Raw genomic sequence first — 16,241 nt, 5'->3', positions numbered from 1 at the left:
CTCAAAAGGAGCCCTCCTAGAGGCAGAAGAAGTCTCTCTCTGACTGCTGGCTGAGGAAGATATGTTGCTGAGAGAAACGTGCTCCTGAGAGACACGCACTGCTGAGAAAGAGACATCGAGAGACACGCGCTGCTGAGAAAGAGACATGCACTGCTGGGAGAGACTGAGCATAGTTCCTGAATGTGAATTATAGCCTGGTGCTTCCTTAATAAACCCCATAATCTGTGAGTTCTGTGTGGCCACTGCAGTGAATTATGGAACCTAGCAGAGAAGTGGTGGGTGTTGCGGGAGGAATGGTTGGTGCAAGGGCTGGAGGGATGCAGCATGACTGGCCTTGCAGGAGTAGGCCTTGGGCTATTGATGGTGATTCCATCTTCCTCTTGTGTGGTTAGAAGAAGTCAGAAGATGTGGCCTCCCTGCTCCTTTGGCAGCTGCTAAATGAAAGGTTGGTGGTTCAAATCCTCTGGCTACTCTATGGGAGAAAGATGTGGCAGTCTGGTTCTATAAAGATATACAGCCTTGGAAATTCTATGGGGTAGTTCTAATCTGTCCTCTAGGATCACTATGAGTCAGAATTGACTCAATGGTCGTGAGTTTGGTTTTGTTTTTCTCTGATAGAGTGTATGTTTCCTTGGAGCAGGAATCAAGTCTGTCTTGTGACCATTGTATCCTTGTGCCAAGATGGGTTCTTTAAAAATGTATTGTTGAATTAAATTTAACTGATTTGTGTTCACATACACAGGGCCTAGCATTGGGTTTGGCTCATAATTGGTCTCACAAGAGTTTGATGATTTATTATCTTCACAGAAGTTTGATGATTTATTGTCTTCATAAAATCCTAGAATTTGTATTGAAAGGGACATGAACACTTTCTTCAATCACTAAATCTAATCAAATGATGCTTTTTTTTTTTTTTTTTAAGGATGCCACATTTCTATTAAAGTAACCAATGATAGGTCTGGGTTTTGGAAGAGTGAGGCTTATACAATAGTTCCTCTTTGGTAAAAGGAACTCAAAATTGTATATGAAAGTGATAATTTATCTGGAATAAGAAAAGAATGACACTTGGAAGATGAGGGAGTCATGGACCTTAAACTTCATTATCTTTATGGCAAGTCTGTCTCGAAATGTCCCTACAATCTTAATAATTTCCTTGGTAGTAACATTTACTCCAGTTACAGCTCACAAGTCTCTCCATTCTCAACATAAATAGCATGAAATAGCAGAGTGGTCAAAAATACAGACTGGATGAAAATGAACCTCAGCTCTCCTGTCACAAGGTTGCTTTAAGGATCACATGCACTAATGCATTTGAAAATCCTGGACAGATTGGGTTTTCTTATCTTTTCTTATCATGCATTCCATTGGGGTGGGGTTATTCTTCACCTATTAGTGGTTTTTACTTTGTTGTGTTTTGTTTCAACACTAAAACACTTTCTGGGCTGAATTTCCCTGAGGGATTTTCATTCATTGCTCTCAAGTGACATGATAAGCCCTCCCTGCACCATTTTCCAACCATCTTCTATAGCAGGAGCATGAATCAAAGAGTTGCCAAGGAACCAGAGTATAAAAGTCATATTAGGCTCTGCTTAGCTCTACCTGCCAATCTCAGCCCAACTTTCCTCCCACTGATATTCAGAATCACCTTTATCATATACCTTTCTAGAAGGTCACATTTTTAGTTTGCTCAAAGTTAAAGTATGTCATTTTTTTCTGACTATAAAGTTAATACCTGATCATTGTAGAAAAGTTAGAAAAGGAACTAGAAGCCTAAAATATACCATCCATAACCTAACTGTCCAGATGTAACCTCTTTTAACATTTTAGCACATCTCCCCATGATACTATTTTATATGTCTAGGCATACCCTCATTTTACTGAGCTTCACTTTATTGCACTTCACAGATACTGTGTTTTTTTACAAATTGAAGCTTTGTGGCAGCCCTGCCTTGAGCAAGTCTACTGGTATCATTTTACCAACAGCATATGTTCACTTTGTGTCTCTGTGTCACATTTTGGTAATTCTCAAAATATTTCAAACCTTTTCATGATGCTATTGAACACTTAATTAACTGTAGTATAGTGTAAACATAACTTTTATATGCACTTGGAAACCAAAAAAGTAGTGTGACTCATTTTATTGCGATATCTGCTTTACTGAAGTGGTGTGGAACTGAACCCACAACATCTTCAAGGCATGCTTATATATCGTCATGTCATTAGGATCATGTCATATATCCAATCAGAAATCTTTCATTTTTCTATTAACATTACATCAAATCATTTTTACTTACTGTTGCAGATTCTTTATAAATAATATTTCAGTACCTGCTAAGATTATGTGGTAAGGATGCAACATAATTCACTTAGTGACTTCATGTGGAAAATTGAGATCTTTGCATAGTTTTTTGCTGTTATAAATAATGCCTTTATGAGCAGCTCTACTTATACTTAAAGACATTCATTTCTTTTCCCTCTGCAACCTCCTCTCTTTATGATGAATTAATAAAGGTGAAATTATTATTTTACAGAGTATATTTTCTTAAGGTCATGAATACATATGGAACATGTAACAGGGACCCAACTTGTAACAGACATCAGATATGTATTTACTGAATACATATCAACAAATTAATCTTTATGATGGTTGCATTCTCCTTGGCAGTGTCCAGGGACTTCCATCTATCTACACCCAGACAGTGCTGACTGTGTTCACTGGGTGTTGTAGTTCATTGCCACCAAGTAGATTGTGACTCGTGGTGATCCTACGTGTGCAGAGTAGAACTGCTCCATGGGGTTGTCAAGGCTGCAATCTTTCTGAAGCACATCACCAGGCCTGCCTTCCAAGGCATTTCTGGGTGGATTTGAACTTCCAAGTCTAAGCTAGTAGTCAAGTGTTTAACTGTTTGCAGGGACTGTTAAAAGTGTGCACATGTGCGTGCATACATGTGCACACACACGCATGCACACATTTAAGACCACAAATGACGTCCAGATAAGGGTGAAAGGGAATATATAGAGCCGAAAATTCTATAAAATGTCCTATATTTCTTGGTTCAAATAACACCTGCCAGAACACATTGAAAATCAAAAAAAAATAATGTAGATAATTCAGATGCTACATGAAGCTTTAATATACATTAGGTCTGGAACATCTATAAATAACACTGTTTAGGCATTTTCATCAAAGTAATCAGATAAAGCTCACATTTCCATACTTTCTGTGGGAAAAATAATTAATAACCATGAATTTAACATACTGTATATGTTAAAAATTTTAAAAATATATCATCTCTTAACTGTCTTAATTTCCATATTCATAGTTTTCATTAGTTCTTCTCTCATTTCCTTCATTCTTCCTCCCAGTCCTCTCCTGAGTCCCCGCTGTCGCAGGTCATACCTGTGCTCCTCCCTTGCCTTCCCTGGTCTAGCCCCACCGTTCCCACCTGCTTCCTACCTTGAAGGTGCAATTTGCTCTCCGTGCTTTGCAGAAGGACGGAACTCACAGAGTCCAGATTGTCATAGCTGTTACAGCCCAAAGGCCCAGTGCGTGTCTCTGTGACCTGGAGTAGACATCAAATGGGAAAGGCGTGAGGGAAGTGTCCTTGTCTAAGAAAGACCCAGAAAATCTGCCCTTGGCAGAGATAAGCTGACAGACTGGGTCTTCTGGCCTGAATCAATGGGCACTTCCTGAGTGTTTGGGCCCATGCTTGGCTGTCACCATCACCTTGTTGACAGAATAGTAGGGTAGTTAAGCACAAACACTAGAGCCAGACTGCCTGGGTTTGACTGCTGGTGCTCACTCAAAGTCACTCTAAGTATCACATCAATGAATACAGTGAAGCACTACAGTATATCAGATTTTGGAATCTGAAAAGTTGGGATTTAAATGCTGGCTGGGCCATTTCCTTAGTGGACCTAAGGAAGTCACTTAACATCTCTAAGCTTCTGCAAACTAAAGGCAGCAAATCCCTTCCAGGGATGTTGTTACAAGGACCAGACAGGATGCATGCAACTGCCCAGCACATGGCAGATGTCCAATGAAGGGCATCTAATGATAAAACATCTTTATAAATCAAATAAAGAGTACGATATTTTTAGGCAAGAAAAATAAACTTATCCTCGTTTTCCAAAAGAACTTTCAGCAGCATGCCCAATCAGTGCTATCACGGGACAAAATACCCCCAACTGAGGGGAGTGTCTTTCCAAAACTTTGTCTTAGAAGACTTGAGGTGGTGACAAATAGATGAACAGCTATTAAGCAGGATAACCTTGAACTAAAGTATGGTTTAGCATGGTACCAGGTGTCTTCAGCCCTTCAGCCGAAGCACTCCTCATCATTTAACCTACTCACTCCTAGGGTTGTTTTAAGGTTTGTACTGAATGATAAAGACACAGCTTCCATTTTCATAGCAAATGAAGATTTGGAAAACAGCCATATGTACTGTCAGATGCCAGTTCTGTCCTTTTCCAGCTGGGAAACCTGGAACAGTTACTCTCCCTCTCTAAGCCTCAAATTCCCCCTCGATAAAATGTCAGTAATGCTCTTATCCACCTCATTGGGCAAGGAGACCATGATTTCAAAGAGTTTTAGCACTTAGGAAACAGTTAATAAATGAAGGATAATAAAGTTTTTCTTTTGTGTTTTACACAAAATTTACTATTTTTAAGACAACAATAACATAGTTATTACTTAGAGTCAAAACTACCATTTCATTTTATTGCAGACAGACACCCAGGATAAGAAAACTATGAGCAAAACGCCCTCACCTGGGCTGGCTCCTGGCCTCAAGTGCAGCTGGAAGGGAAACCCATTCTAGCCAGCTGAGTCCTGAGGTAGTGACGAGAAATGGCAAGAAAAACCCAAGTCACCAATTGGGTGTGGAAGGCAGTGCTACCCTAAAAAAGGTTTCTTGAGTTGCCTGTGCGCCATTTCTCTGAGCCTTTCCTGTTGAGGAGGTGGGCTGCACTCCCAGGCTGAACAAAAGAGGATTATCTCCGTCAGAGCTTCAGTGTCTCAATCCTGCATCCCATCCAGGGGAGGGTGGGGGAGACCATTTGGTGACAATGAAAACTGGGCCTTTGCAGCACTCTGTGTCTGATGGCTTCATAAAGACTGTCTCTCTGCGCCAAGGTCCCTAACAACATAATCCCCCCAATATAGGCAATTCTTCTCGGATAAGCTGACCCTTTGTTTGTCTAACTGATTTATTTCTCTCCTTATTACCTCCCTCCTCAGTAACTCTCTCCTTCCCACCCTTTGCTCTATCCTTGGTCAATTTTTGCCTCATCTGCTTGAGTCTCCCTAAATCTTTTCTCCCCTTTTCCCTAAAGCTATCTTTGAAAGTCTTCAAATAAGTCTAGGCTTGCATTTTATTCAGGAGAAATTACAGTGAAGATTCAGAAGTAAAATGCAGGCATTATTTGGTTTAGGAAAATGTGAGAGGCAAAAATATGCATTGAAACCCTCAGAACTAATCCTTTATATAAAAAATGTCCTCCCACATTCTCCTTATAGAGAGAATTTCTGAATGTATTGTATTTAAAATGGAATCTTCCCCCACTCTCCTTAATTTTTTGTGCTCTATGTCACTGAATTGGAACTTGAATTGTTCTATCCAATAGGGTCACTAGCCATATGGGACTATGTAAATTTAATTTTACATTTTACTTTAGTTCCTAAGTTTAGTTTAGTTTAGTTCCTAAGTAGCTACATTTCAAGTTCTCAATGAGTACTTTATGGTTAGTGGCTACTGCCTTGGCCAGCACAGATAAAGAACATTCCTATCATTGTAGAACCTTCAATTGGACACCATTGGTCTAGAAGAGCATGGGTCAGCAAACTATAGGCCACCTGCTTTTGTAAATAGTTTTACTGGAACACAGCCATGGCCATGTATTTACCTATTGTCTTTTGCTTCATTAGTACTAAAACAGCAGAGTTGAATCAGGGCAAGAGAGACCAGTAAAGCTTAATATATCTGGCCTTTACAGAAAAAGTGCACTGACCTCTGGGACAGAGAGTTGAATGTTAAGCTACTCACTAGCTGTGTTACTTGGGATAAGAGGCTTTAGTATCTGGGCCTTAGGTTCCCCATTTGTAAAATGGAGGAGGGCAATGTAATATACATTTTATTTAAACGTATTTAAAAAATTATAGTCCTAGGAGTCAGAGGCCAAGTTTATGCCAGAAATCCATCTCTTGCTAGCTCTGTGACCTTGAGAAAGCAATTTACTTATTTGTAGTCTCAGTTTCTTCATGAAGAAAGGGCTGATAATTGGCCATACAGGAGAAATTTATGTATAAATGAGAAAACTATTAATAATTATGCCAAAACCAAAGCCAGGCCTGTCCCAGTAAATCAGTACACATGGTCACCCCAGTGATAAAGCCTGTGCTATACGAGAGCACCTGGAAACATCAATCAAGGTGGGTGTGAGTTACACAAGTGTGAAACCAGAAATCGTGTCTGACCATACCTTCTCAGAGCATCTGCTTTGTATTACTACTGTCTGGAAAACCTCCTTCTCAAATCCAATTTCAAGTCATACCTTGATTGCTCCAGTTGATATCTGGATCTCATGGAGCCTCCTCATGGTGCCATCACGGTCAACAAAGTAGGATGACGCAAGCTGATGCAGAGCTTCAACGCTTTGAGTAGCATTCCCTGACTTCCTGTCGAGGCGACTTTTGTCCATGTACATGGTCAAGGCCTCCTCCCCTGCACGAGAAAGGAACAAAGCTCAAGCAGCCTGTCAAGCTTTGAGATACGAGGACAGGGCTCCAGGGTCTGGAAGCTGACAAGAGCTTCAAATCTCTTATTAATTTTGCCCAGATTTCTTTCTGCCTCTGAAAATCAAGGGCACAATTAAACAGAAACAGTCCCCTTGTTTTCGTTTTACTATAATAAATGTTTTTGTTGTTGTTGGGGGCTGTCAAAAAACAAAAAACAAACTCACTGCCATCGAGTCATTTCCGACTCATAGGCAGGTGGATACTAACTCACGGTGATATGTGTAACGACTCCATGTAACTCACACTTCAGACATGCCTCATATTTCTATTGGACAATGGTAGTAGTCTGGGGATACAGAGATATAAAGAGCATTTCAAACACCAGGTTGAATAGCCAAAATGGAAGGATGCACAGAGAGAAACTGCAACCCAGAAGAAGGATGCCTGCATCTCTGTCAGTAAAGTGGACCACAAGGCCCTGGTGACTCTGCCTCTCTCTGGAGCGGCAAGTCTTACCACTCCCCCTGCACAAGGCTGCCCTGTTTCTCTCCTCTTCTGCTTTTCTCCTAGCTAACATTTGATCTTCTGCCTTTCTCGTTGATCACCTCTCCACCTCCTTCAAGTCTCACCTAATACATCACCTACTCTGGGAAGCATTCCCTGAATCCCTCACTTCTCACCTAAACTGGGGTTAACTCTTCCTATGCACTCTCACAGTCTCCTTAATTCTCCATTATATCACTTACCACATTGCCTGGTGAATGCTTGTTTAATAGCCTGTCTCCACTAGAGCAGAAGCACTGTGAGGCCAGGGAGTATAAAACAGTCTTTCATCATTTCATTGCCAGCGCCTACCACAATATGGGCTTCTATTAAGTGCTTAGCAAATGATAGAGAGATCTTGGATGAATGAGTAAACATGGAGCTGATCCAAGTCTACAGGGTTTATTGATTTGTCCCTCCTACTAAACTGAATCTCCCAGCAGGAAAGATCCTAATTCACTTTGGCTTCCCCATGCCTAGGTTTGAGATGAGTTCTGAGTAAGACACTCACATTTGGATTTTCTTATGAAGCTTTCGCTGTTTATGCAAGAGGACATAATCTTCTTCCCTGTGAGCTCCATATCAACTTAAAAAGATTTGTAGTGAAAATGCCTGCTATCCAATTAGACTTTGAGTTGCTGTGGTGTGGGTGGATGGTGGGCTGCGGGGACCATCTGACTCATCTTTGTAATGCTCCCAATGGTTGTCCTAGGATCTGATGAAGAGCAGTTATGATTTTATGGATAAATTGATGGATAGATGGATGGGTGGTTAGGTAAATGATTAAGTAAGTGAATATGTTAGAAGCTAGCGGCACAAGGCAGAGGAAATAAATATTCCAAGTGTCGTCTCAGGCTCTCTAAGGGGTCTGTGAAAAGAAAGGTGAAGCAAGTCCACTTCCCTCTGGACTAAGAACTGGCAGAAGCAAACCTTAGATCAAGAGGGGTTAATGGGCTTCTTGCTGCATTATTAAGACTTAATTTCTTGTTTATTAAGAGAATGTTCTATTTAGAGCTGCTTTCCCATTTGGGCATTCCTGCAAATTGCCTCTTCACCCTGCATAGGTCTTTCCTCAGTCTGTCTGTCCTCCAGGGTACACTGCCTCACTCTCTACAGCACCTTCAATCAGAGGGAAAAAAATGCAGAACTCAGACATATAGGAGATGAGGAATGGGGTGGGAGCAGGTTGTTTGACTTTTGGAAACAAGAGATGATGTTGCTGCTGGATGGGGGGTGGGGATGCCTAGAGTTTAAGGCCTCTGGGATGTTCCTTGTTCTTTTAAGCCACCATGATTTTATTCTCAGCCTTTTTCTTAGTCCAGGGGAAATTTCCCAAAATGCATGGTGGAGCATAATGAATACATACAAACACACACACACACACACACACACACAAACCTGAACCTTCATGCACACAAAGATATTTATGCAATATATATACAAACTTACATACTTAAGCTCACATATACACATATATGTATACATTGTATCCATATGTATGAGTTCCATGTGTGTATATATAGGCTTGTGTATTGACTAACTTGCTTCCAACCATGGGCAGGCACTTCTGCACATCTGTCTATGCATTATAAGCATGAAGATTCATGTATACATATAAGCTTAATCATACATATCACACAGACACATGACCTCCAATACTTTCTTTGGCATAAAATATGGTCTTCAAAGTAATTAAGGGAAATCACTATCTCTGTATCCCTATGTGTTATTCTATATCCAGATTTTTCCTCCTAATCACTTTCTATAAGAAAACTGCTCATACCAACGATTTTACGAGCTTAATAGATTTCACAAACTTAGGATCCCATGGATCTCAGCTGTCAGCCTTCCCCTGGACTGCACTTCCTCTTTCTCATTCCTTCTCCTTCCACTTCCCTCTTCTTTAAGAGCCAAACAAATTCATTCACAAGTTCATATGTGGCAGTTTAAGGATCATCTTTTGTTGTTTTGAGTATGTCCTTGGGACACACCTGACACCTCAAACAACTTATCAAAGGATTTCTTCCAAAAGAATACAGAGTTCTTCTTAAGAAAAATTAAAGTAAGGTTGTCTGCATTTTCCACTAACCAGAAGCCTGGGGGTTCATTCCCATCAGCCATTCTTCGGGAGGAAGACAGGGCAATCTACTTCTGTAAAGATATCTCCTCGGAAACCCAAGGAGGGGTCACTATGAATCAAATCAACTCAAAGGCAGTGAGTTTGTTTTGTAGAGATGAGAAAACTGATATATAGACAGGAAGGTGAATTTCTGTCTCTCACCCACCTAGTAAGTGGCAGGAATGGGTTTCAATTCTAAATCTCTGAGGTCCTTAAAAAAAAAAAAAAAAAATCACCTCACTGCTATCTAGTCAATTCTGACTCACAGCCACCACCATAGGGTTTCCAAGGCTGTAAATCTTTATGGAAGCAGACTGCCTCATCTTTCTCCCTCAGAGCTACTGGTTGGCCCAAACCTCCAACTTTTTGGCTAGCAACCCAATGTCTTAACTACAGCACCATCAGCTCTCCTCTGGGTTCCTTAGCCTCACTGAATAATAATGGTAATAAAAAGAAGAATGACAGCAACAACACTTTATTAGAATCCAGACAGTGTACTTTTAATTTATCATTTTATTAATCCTCACAGAAGCCAGGAAGGAAGTAATATTATTACAGCTATTTGTAAAAAGAAAAACCGAGGCTAAAAGGGTTCAGTAGCTTGCTGAAGTGACACAAAGCTGAATGAGCAGCAAGTGGCAGGATTTGAACCCAGGCCATCAAACCTCAGAGCCTCCCTGTTTATTTGCTTCAACTTACCACTTCCCTTCTCTTGGAGTGTTATGACGAGGCTCTTAAGATTTTTTTTTTTTTTCATGACTGGATGATGAAATGATGATGTAAAAAGACCTCACAAATTCTAGCAGTAAGTGTTCAAATCAACAGTTAGCCTCTTCTCCTTCCCTCCCTCCACTCCACCATGTTTATGGCTGAGTGAATATTTAGGACTTCATGTCCAACACCCGATCACAATCCAAAGCTCTGCATATTTTAAAATGTTGTGCTGTGAAAACGGGAGAGGAACAAGGCTCTGTGAATAATTCAGCACCTCGCCTTAGAGAAATTAAAAATATATTTCACTGCAAAAGAAAGAACCTTGTTATTTGGGGTTTCTGGGGACTTGCATAGAATACAACTTTTAGTGGAGGAAATGAATTTGTTGTAATGGCCCCCTCAAGTGAAATGGGAAGTGGGAGAAGTTCAAAGGAAAGGGCCCAGGTTAATGTGGCACTCCTTGAAGAAGTTAATTCATTCTCACTTTATGACAAACTAGAACTTACACCACATGATTCAACTTTCAAAGTCCTTTTTAATTAAATATCTGGCTAGCAACAGACAACAAACACATACTGATCTTTGGCTGCTCACACATGGCTAATCTTTGGAATGCATGGATTGGAGGTGAGCAGGATGGATAAATAGATGATGATGTTGGGTAAAAATATAACACAAGTTTTGTAGATAGAAAATCCTACTTGCCAAGCTTAGCTTTGTCACTTACTAGCTAGCTAAACCTTGAACAACCTATTTTGCCTCTTCGAAGTCTCAGCTTCCTCGTCTATAAAATGGATACAAAATGATTTAACTTGCAGTTTTTGAGGACTACAGTAAAAGTAAAATGCCTACTATGTGGCAAGTATGCAATAAGCAGGGGCCAATATCACTGTTTGACTCGACGGCACATAACAACAACAATATCACTGTAAGAATAAATGAATTTGCCCAACCATTTTTTCCATCCATGTTGCCCACAAAAACCCATACATTAACAAATTACTAATCTGGTATACTACATGCTCAGCCTAGAAATCTCTGCCATCTTCCTACCTAGCCAGCTCCTAACAAGCTAAACTGCCACTCCCTCTAGGAAGTCTGTCCTGACTCTCCAGCCCAGTGCACAGCCCCTCCTCTGAAGACACACTGGTATATTACACCTCACTCAAGCCTGCTTCCATTTTTACATCAATTATTATTTAGCTGTGATAGGTAATACCTACCATGTGGTTGTTGTTGTTATGTGCCGTCCAGTCGGACCTGACTCACAGCGACCCTTCCTTGGGTTTCTGAGGTAGTATCACTACAGAAATTGATTGCCCCATCTTCCTTCCGAGGAGTTGCTGGTGGGTTTGAACTGCCAGCCTTTCGGTTAGCAGTCAAGTACCCTAGGCACTATGCTACCAGAGCTCCTAATACCCACCATAGCTGAATGCAATTCTGCAGCTCTCTAAGCAGGTGGCATGGCAGTCCACCATCAAAGGAGCTTCCTAAAGCTCAATGAGTCCAGTCAATATGGAAGAAAACTGATGTCCAAGGGATTCTAGCTCATGATATCAAATGGTGCAAGCAGGCAAGACCCATAAGTACCTAAATGCACTAAAACCAAAACCAAACCCATTGCCAGTGATGAGTTGATTCCAACTCACAGCAACCCTATAGAACAGAGTAGAACTGCCCCATAAGGTTTTCAAGAGTATAAATCTTTATGGAAGCAGACTGCCTCATCTTTCTCTTATGGAGCAGCTGGTGGGTTTGAGCAACCAACCTTTTGGTTAGTAACTGAATGCTTTAACCACTGAGCCACCAGAGTTCCTTTTATCTAAATGAACTAGTCTCCACCATTTTCCATTTTCTTTGCATTTTTTCTTCCCTTTATCCTCTCTTTTTGTTCTCAGTCTCTCAAAGATTTATTGGATGTAGTGGGGAGGAATGGGTAAGAATGATCAGAGTAGAGCAATTATTCTACTTTCCTATTAACCTACTTCAAAGCCCATAAGAGATACAAATGATACCCCATTTGTAAAATGAGAACCTCAAATTATCAGAACTTAAAGTAGGCTTAAATAAATAGAACAAATTCCCTACATCACACCTAAAACTGAATTATTTCCTCGGGTTAGAATATATTCCAAAGGAATTAAGACAATGATCAGATTAAGCATTTCCAATGATTAGTCCACATTCCAAAGGATCTAAGACATTTATCAGATTAAGCAGTACCAATGAACTGAGCTAATTCCAAGGCTAAACCATATTTCCACAAAACAGGAAACTCTCAAGTTAGGCTTCCCTGTAGAACTGAATCAATTGCTTCTATATGACATCAAAAACCAAATCAATTTGGCTTATCTGACAATATAAGTTTTTTGGTGATATACAATGTCAGAGAGGTTCAGAAGACTTTGATCTCAGAGCATGCCCTGCTCCCTTCCTTCCTAAACCCAAAGTCGTGATAGGGCCAGTGGCTAGCCCAGTGGCTGCTGACCTACCTCCCAAGGTGGCAGAGATGAGGAGATGGGTGCCGTACTTTTTGATGATGGTATCGATGAACTGCTGTGTGGTGGGTCTCCTGCCAAGCAAGCGGATGCTCCTTTGAAACTCCGGCATGAGGGGCACTGGATGGCGGACCAGATCTCTCCTCTCGATGGCTGTGTTCCTCACCTTCCAACGGGCAAACTCCCTGGGTAGAAGAGATGAGTGAGACACCTCAACTTACCACCTCTGCCTCCAAAACAAAGTCTACCCAGTCACCACCACCCCCAGCCATCCCCCCTTATGTAGGAGAGTGACTACAATTATTTTTATATTTGTCAGGTGATAGTTTGATGAGGCACTTTCAATCCTCTTCAGCCAAAAATATTTACTGAGCACTGTTCTCATCAATGGAAACACTGTGGTGAACCAGACAGATATGGTTCCTGCCATCAGGTTGCCAGCAGGGCATCAAAAGTGACATTTACTAATTTATGAGTGAAGAGAAAAGGGGAAAAGAAAACCAATAATAATAATAAAATGATAATGATGATGACAATGAAATTCATGGCATTTTAGCGTTCTTTAGAATTTCATATCCACTTCCTCACCTGTCACCCTATCCCTCTGACAGGGTATTATTATCATTTTCTTTTAGCTATCACAAGACCCAGATTTCTATTATCATTGCATTCTAGTTTCATGTCCTTTTCTCATGAGACTATGAACGATACCACAGAGATGGAATATTTTGTTGTTTTGTTTTGTTTTGTTTTCCCTGTAAAACATCTCAGAACTTGTTAAATGGTAGGATTCATAAGAGTATTAGCTGTATAAATAAATAAATGAATGCCAGAAAAAAGCAAGGGAGCTGAGGGTGGGGTGAAGTACGTAATAATAGAGAAGATGTAAAGCACAAATTGATTTAAAAACTGATCTAAAATAATTCCAAAATTGAAAATATAGCCCAGAGTTCAGTATAATTCAAAATGTTAACATGCATTCATTGAGTATGTACTATTTGGAAGAAACTAAGTTATGCTCTGAAGACCATATGGGAGCATTTCCATTTTTTCCATCATTAATGAGTAGATCAAGACTGAATAACTCTGAACTTGGAGTCCAACTCAAAATCTCACTCTGCCTCTTGCCAACCATGCAGTGCGATCTTGGGCAAAGCACATCACCTCTCTGAATGTTTATTTACTCATACATATATAAGTCAACTAATATTATCTCTTTCCTAGTGTTGTTACAGGTATAACATGAACCACATTGTTGCATGTGCCATTAAGTCGGTTTGGACTCATAGGTACACTACATACAACAGAACGAAACACGCTTGGTCCTGCACCATCCTGACAACTGTTGATATGCTTCAACCCATTCTTGCAGTCACTGTGTCAACCCATCTCATTGAAGGTCTTCCCCTTTTTGGCTGACCCTCTATTTTACCCAGCATAAACTTTACTTCTCCTGGGACTGGTCCCGTCTGACAACATGGCCAAAGTAGGAGAGATGAAACCTGGCCATTCTCACCTCTAAGGAGCATCCCAGCTGTACTTCATCCAAGATAGATTTGTTCATTCTTCCAGCAGTCCATAGTCCATTTAATATTCTTTGCCAACACCATAATTCAAACACATCGATTATTCTGTGGTTTTCCTTATTCATTCATTGTCAAGCATTCACATGCACATGAGGTGACTGAAAATACCGTGGTTTGGGTCAGGCACACCTTCAAAGTGATACATTTGCTCTTAAACACTTTAAAGAGGTCTTTTGCAGCAGATTTGCCCAATACAATGTTGTTATGTTGTTGTTATGTGCCATGGAGTCAGACCCGACTCACAGCGACCCCTACTTGGGTTTCCGAGGCAGTATCACTGCAGAAGTAGATTGCCCCTTCTTCCTTCCGAGGAGTGGCTGGTGGGTTTGAACTGCCAGCCTTCTGGTTAGCAGTCAAGTGCCTTAGGCACTATGCTACCAGATCTCCTGTCTAATACAATATATCATATAATTTCTTGACTTCTGTTTCCATGAGTAGTTATTGTGGATCCCAGTAAAATTAAATCCTTGACAACTTCTGTCTTTCTCCATTTATCAAAATGTTGCTTTTGACCCTGTTGTGAGGAATTTTGTTTTCTTTATGTTGAAGTGTAATCCATACTGTACTCTTTGATCTTCATCAGGAAGTGCTTCAACTTTGCCACTTGGCTTCCAGCAAGCAATTTTTGCCATCTGCATATTGCAGGTTGTTAATGAGACTCCTCCAATCCTGATGCCATGTTCTTCTTCATATAGTCCAATTTCACAGATTATTCATACAGCACAAATACTGAATAAGTATGGTGAAAGGATACAACCATGACACATACCTTTCCTGATTTTAAACCATGCAGTATCCTCTGATTCTGTTCAAATGACTGCCTCTTGGTCTATGTACAGGTTCCTCATGAACACAATTAAGTGTTCTGGAATTACCATTCTTCAGGATATTATTCATAATTTGTTATGATCCACACAATCAAACAGTTTTGCATAGTCAATAAAACGCAGGTAAACATCTTCCTGGTATTCTTTGCTTTCAGTCAAGATCCATCTGACATCAGCAATGATATCCCTCATTCTACACCCTTTTCTGAATTCTGGTTGAATTTCTAGGAGTCCCCTGTCAATGTATTGCTGCAACCATTTTTGAATTATCTACAGCAAAATGTTGTTTGCATGTGATATCATGTGAACCATAAAGTGTGAAAATACCTTTGGCAACTGAAAGGCACTAACTCAATGGGAAGATTCCTTTGCAAGCTTTCAGACATGTAAATCATTAAAGGCTCAGAAATATAAAAGAAGGAACACGTAAACTGAGTATAAGCAGAAATTTAAAGGCTGTTGGTTCAGATTGTTCTTGCTTTAATAATATCACCATTCCGCTGAAAGATGCAGCTCTCTCAGGAACAACCAGCTCCTAGCCTGCCTGAGCCACATGGTCTCATTCTCTTGAAAAAAACAGACTAGCCAAGAGGTTCGTAAGGTCAGTTTAGATAAATGATGAGAACCAGAGTTTAATTAAAAGGTCTCTCTCTCCTGCCACGAGATGAGAGAGATGAATGAAGGAAGGGGCACGGGGCAAGAAGAAACAGAACGGGGTGGGAATCAGGCAGAAATATGCCCAGTAATTCAGTGGTGCAGTCTGACCCCTGATGTGGAGGAAACTGGATCTAAAAAATATGCTTTAAACCTGGAATATATTTCTAAGCCTCAGAGCTGTGGTCTATGTCTGCTCAAGGTGTTTCTATCCATAATTCATAACATAGTTCAAATTCTAAGTCAACTTACTTGACATAGAGAGTACTTAACGCAATCAACAGCACTCAGGGAACCCTTGCAGGGCACCTACTAAGTGCCTATAGCAAAGGGATGGACACATCACAGTCTTTGTCCCTTAAGAAGCTCAGTCTGGCAGGAAAGACAAAATATTTCCATTTTATTGTTCTTTTAAAAGCAGGGAATACAGCAACCAGAAACAGAAACATGGACTTCTTCTCAGAGAAGGTCACATCTGGAACAGTCATTCCAAAGTTTGCATGGGATTTAGATAAACGGATGTATGGTGGTCATAATATATGTATAGATATATGTGTGTGTGTG

General features: G+C 40.4%; 1 protein-coding gene across 1 annotated transcript in view; it reads right to left on the bottom strand.

The window, feature by feature from the left end:
- Window positions 1-16,241, bottom strand: part of BRINP1 (BMP/retinoic acid inducible neural specific 1) — a 175,863-nt gene that overhangs the window by 77,199 nt on the left and 82,423 nt on the right. Inside the window, exons 2-4 of the mRNA XM_007936670.2 lie at window positions 12,605-12,795; window positions 6,553-6,722; window positions 3,458-3,563 (exon numbers count right to left, since the gene is read on the bottom strand). Coding sequence (XP_007934861.1) covers window positions 3,458-3,563; window positions 6,553-6,722; window positions 12,605-12,795 — 467 coding nt within the window. The remainder of the gene's footprint in view (window positions 1-3,457; window positions 3,564-6,552; window positions 6,723-12,604; window positions 12,796-16,241) is intronic.

This window comes from Orycteropus afer, unplaced genomic scaffold (genome assembly GCF_000298275.1).
Source record: "Orycteropus afer afer isolate SDZICR_OR568_19922 unplaced genomic scaffold, OryAfe1.0 scaffold00037, whole genome shotgun sequence".
Lineage (NCBI taxonomy): Eukaryota > Metazoa > Chordata > Mammalia > Tubulidentata > Orycteropodidae > Orycteropus > Orycteropus afer.
The sequence above is the reverse complement of the archived record's forward strand: the minus strand, read 5'-3'. Positions and strand labels throughout refer to the sequence as shown.